Raw genomic sequence first — 4,892 nt, 5'->3', positions numbered from 1 at the left:
TCTTTCTTCTTTGTTCTTTCAAGCCCGACAGCTATAGCATCTCCGCATCTACTATCATCGGGGATATCCTCAATGGGTGTATCCTATGTCATAGGGACTGGTGCAGCCGAAGACTTAGAAGCCTGACTAGCGCTTTCTGATCCCTCGGAAGTGCTATGAGATGAAGATGGCTCGTCCCTAACTTGGAATCTCCCTGACGGCCTTGACTATACGGAGAGGCATATGAGATTGTCTAGGAGAGGTATGCACCCCTCTCTCTCTCTCTCCTGGATGTTGTCTTTTTCTGATTTCCTTTTGTTGAGCAAGAGGTAAGGCACTCTTGCCTCATCCCTGAGAAAGTTCACCCCTCCCATTAGAAGTGTCACATCTTCCCCTAGATCGAACCATTGTCTGTATCAAGCAAAAGCGATTATTAGTTGCAATTCAATGTTCAAACATACACAGGGGACATGCAAGTAAGATATATACCAAAAAACACAGTGAGGTTCACAGTCAAAGCATGCTTGCAGGATAAGGATCTCCGGTTCGCACAATTTTCTTGCGGTCGCAGATTGGGGATCACCCGCACAATTTTGTTGTGTGGTCGCAAAAGTGAAGTGCGATCCACATAATTACACTTGCAACCGCACCTTTAAAACCCTAAAATGCTAACTCTCTGATGATAGAAAATTCTCTGATGTGCGGACACAACATGATTTCTGTTGTCTGCACAATTAGACATGTGACCATGCATTGGAGACAAAAAGTGTAGACTCTCTGATGACAGTAACTAGGGTGTTCTACGGACGAAATGGGAATTCTTCGGTCCGCACAATTTCACTTGCGGTCGAAGATCCGTTCTTTCACTATGTTGCCCTAAAATCATTATCTGCGGATCGCACAAATTTAAGTGTGGCCACAAAATTCAAAAGTTACGCACAGTTCAACTTTTTTTCTATCTAGGTTTTGCAATTTTGTGCACAATTCGACATGACAACATCACAGAAACATGTAAATATGCTACCATTCCCCATAGAGCATGTATTAGTTGACCCATTACAGATTTACCCCCACATGGATACACAATTGAATTCTAATGACAAATGGCCTAAAAAGAACTAAAAATCTATAAATTAAACTAAAAACAAAGAAAATTAATAAGGAATTGAAGCATACCAGATGAACGAGTGCAGTGAGTGAATGATTAGAGATGTTGTGTGTGTGTGTGGACAGATAGAATAACCAAGAATTTTCAATAGAGTGTTATTTTTGTGCTCAAAGAGTGAAAACCGTAACCCTTGCCTCTGCTCTTCTAATTATATGTATGGTCTAATAAGGGGAAGTTGGTCGAGTGCGGTCCGCATTCTGTTACCTGGGGTCTCTTCTTAGCTGTCCCTCTGCGGTTCGCATAGTTTTGTGTGTGGCCGCAGATTTCTTATGTGGTCCGCACAATTTCTCATGCGGCCGCACATCAACCTCTTCTATGACTGGCTAAACTTTAGAGAGTTGTTACTTTCAACCTCTCTTTTGTGTGGTCCGCAAAATAATTGTGCAGTCGCAGTTCTTCTTTGCTATAGCACCCAAAAATATGTTATCCGCACAAATCACCTGCGGTCCGCACTTCTTTCCACAATTAGTCGATTTTTTGTCAAAAATTCCTGTAAGTCACACTCGGCCTGTAGCACACTTCACAAGGTCTTCAGGACTTGGCCTTCTTGCATATTCTCTGAACTTTGAATCTGTCAATAAAAGTCTAGTTCTGCGGCCGCACATTTCATGTGTGGTTTGCACATTGTTGAAAGTTCTATTGGGGTTTCCTTCTTCGTTTGCGGGCACAGATGGAATTCTCCGGTCAGCAAGTTCTTCTACGGCCGCAGAATTTCTTCTACGGACTGCATATCTTTGCTTCTGTGCCATTTATTGCCTTGTGCTTTGGAAGTCTGCTTTTTGGGTCGGAATTCATCATGGGAGACCAAACTTCCAGCAACAATTTGCATGATTTCATTAGTTTTGGGAACACAATTCAATACTTTCGGACTAAGACAAGAGAAAAAATATGTTAATAAGTAGTCAAAATCCCTACTTATCAAAAGCCCATAAATAGGTACCTGATGAGTCACGTATTACACTGCCAATCCCGCTCTATGATGTATTCAACCTAGCTGAACCATCGATGTTTAGTTTAAAAGTTGCAATGCTAAGGGTGCCATTTGATATGTTGAGATATATGGCCATGTGAGGATGGTGGTGGAACAGTAATGTATTAGTACTCTGTTGCCATATTAAGGATATGTGAAGAGGAGAGTGGTGTTGTATGCATGCTAAAGACTTTTGCAGTTCTAGCTAGCCAAATATGCTAGAACATAAAGGTATGAGGATGGAATTGGGGATATTGAGTGAGTTGGAAACGTCATTGCGTAAGATAATTTGTTTTAGCCAATGAATTGGGGGGTCCTCCAGATTGTTCAGTTTAGTGACTTTCTGGTCCATGTTAATATCAGACCAGAGTGGTGCAACTATTGGGAATCGAGGAGTATATAGGTAATAGTTTCGGGATCATTCTGGCATATGCACAAGCAGAGGCGGACCCAGGATTTGAGAATGGCAGGGCCACCATTATCATTAGAGTGAATTACCCAAAACTTTATTAGCCAATAAAAAAATACATATAAACTCTAGAATAGACTAGTAAATAAGTAGCATAATCCACTATATAATATAAAGCAAAAAATTACAATAAAGTAAGAAGACCTTACGCTTTGATTTCATCAGACTCCCCAATTAGCCCGCGAACACAAACTTCAACTTCATCATACTCCCAAATTGGCCTACGAACACAAATTTTAAAATAAGTATTCCAAAAAAAAAATTCTTGCACATCCTTGCGCACACATGAACTAAATTGGAATAAACTTTAAAATGTATAACAAGCTGGGTGGCCTTAATAGCAATTCGTGACATACAAACAGTAATCTACTGTTGTCCCAAAAAAAGAACTAAAGAAGGCACAACTTAAATCAAAATACAAACTTCAATATTATAGAATATCTTTAATTGATACTAATATAACAAAAGTACATCACCCACTTATACTTGAACTCGGTGCGCTCTCATACTCTGAAAACGATCAATAATAGCATTGTTGCTTACATTTGCAAATACTTCTTTTTCAAAGTAACAAACTAAACAATCATTTAAAAATGCATCACCAATACAACTACGCAATTCATCCTTGATGTACTTCATGGATGCGAATGCTCTTTCTACCGTTGCTGTCGCGACAGGTAAAATTATAGTCAACTTCACAAGTAAATAAACAAGTGAATATGTCTCCACAAGATTTGCTTCAACCAACGCTTTTGTCAAATCACCAATTCCTTTCAAATTCGAGAATCTAGCGTCACCATGTTTCATGTGCAATATGAAAGTGTCAAGTTGCTGATTAAGATCTCGAAACTTCAATTCACCAAACTCATCTGGATAATACTTGGCCAATGTCATTATTCTTTCCTTGCAACATCGATTGATGCAATTAAACGAATTCAGTGCTCATTTCTTTGTTTCTCAGATTGCTTATCAAAAGCAACTTGAATTGATTGAGATTGATTTAATAAGTCTAACATCTTGTTGAAACACTTGTGGTGGAGGCTATTTACTTGACCAACATGTAAAGGAAGTGTCAAGACCCATACACCGACCCGGTCGTGATGACACCTCTCGTGAAGACAAGGCCAGCCAACTAAGCCCAATTCACCTTTTTAAAACAGTTAAACAATACATAAGCAGTCTATACATGATTTAATGATAATAATTAGCGGAAGTACAACCCGACACAGCCCTAACCGGGGTGTCAAAAGTCATGAGCATCTACTAAGGTCCGAATACAACTAAAGTTCTGAAATATACAAAACAGGACTAATGAATGGTGAGGGAGAAAACCGGTGCTGCGAACGCCGACAACTACTTTGCTAAACTCTGATGACTCTGCCTCCGATCCGCCAAAACCCGCTATCGGATGTATAGATACATGAATTTGCACACAAGGTGCAAGAAATAAATTGAGTACTCCAACTCAATGAGTAACAAATGTAAATAAAAACTGAAGGAAAGAAATCACGTAAAACATATCAAGATGTTGTATAGAAGCAGTTCAAAAACCAGTGAGAAAGCAGTGAAGCTATAAAATCTCTTAAAAACATCTTAGCTCAGTTTAAAACTCCTTTGAAAATGGCTTTTTCAAAATTACGCAATGAATGCAAAATAGTTAGGGCCGATAAGCACAAAAATCCGCCCCTTGGGCACAAATACCATAGTTTGACAGGTAAAATGACAAGTAAATATGAAAGATAAACATATATAAGGCTCGCCCCTCGGGCACAATGTCAACAACTCCGCCCCTCGGGCAATATCTCAGAACAATACCAGCCCTTCGGGCAATCACATAGAATGGTACCAGCCCCTCGGGCTATCACATAGTACAATATTAGCCCCTCGGGTTATATCTCACATCAAAATGGGTACCCGCGCTCACTGGGGGTATACAGACTCCGGGAGGGACCCCTTACGGCCCAAGCGCAATATCAAGCCATCTCGTGGCATCAAATCTAGGCCATCGGCCTCATATCAATCAAGCCACCTCGTGGCGTATGTATCTCAGGCCCTTGGCCTCATAAGCAATATCAACAAGCCACCTCGTGGCGTACATATCTCAGGCCCTCGGCCTCAAACCAGTATCAGTGTTTCCTCACAACTAGGCCCTCGGCCTTACTCAGTCAAAAATACTCACAAGCCCCTCGGGCATTAGTAAAACAGTATTTCTCAGCCCAATACATCATTTAAAATATCATTTAAGTTTCAAAATTGAGTAAAAATGGTTGAGTAGTAAAACAGTGGAAAATAACATGACTGAGTTC

The 4,892-nt window shown here is 40.2% G+C and overlaps 1 protein-coding gene across 1 annotated transcript; it reads right to left on the bottom strand.

Annotated features, from left to right (window-relative positions):
* Window positions 1-324: 324 nt before the first annotated feature.
* On the bottom strand, window positions 325-3,480 carry LOC138883527 (uncharacterized). Its single transcript, XM_070164221.1, has 2 exons — window positions 3,130-3,480; window positions 325-390 (listed from the first exon to the last, which is right to left on the bottom strand). Exons 1-2 carry the CDS (start codon window positions 3,478-3,480, stop codon window positions 325-327), a joined length of 417 nt encoding a protein of 138 aa, XP_070020322.1.
* Between the last annotated feature and the right edge of the window lie 1,412 nt (window positions 3,481-4,892).

This window comes from Nicotiana sylvestris, chromosome 12, assembly GCF_000393655.2.
Source record: "Nicotiana sylvestris chromosome 12, ASM39365v2, whole genome shotgun sequence".
In the NCBI taxonomy this organism is placed as follows: Eukaryota; Viridiplantae; Streptophyta; class Magnoliopsida; order Solanales; family Solanaceae; genus Nicotiana; species Nicotiana sylvestris.
The sequence above is the reverse complement of the archived record's forward strand: the minus strand, read 5'-3'. Positions and strand labels throughout refer to the sequence as shown.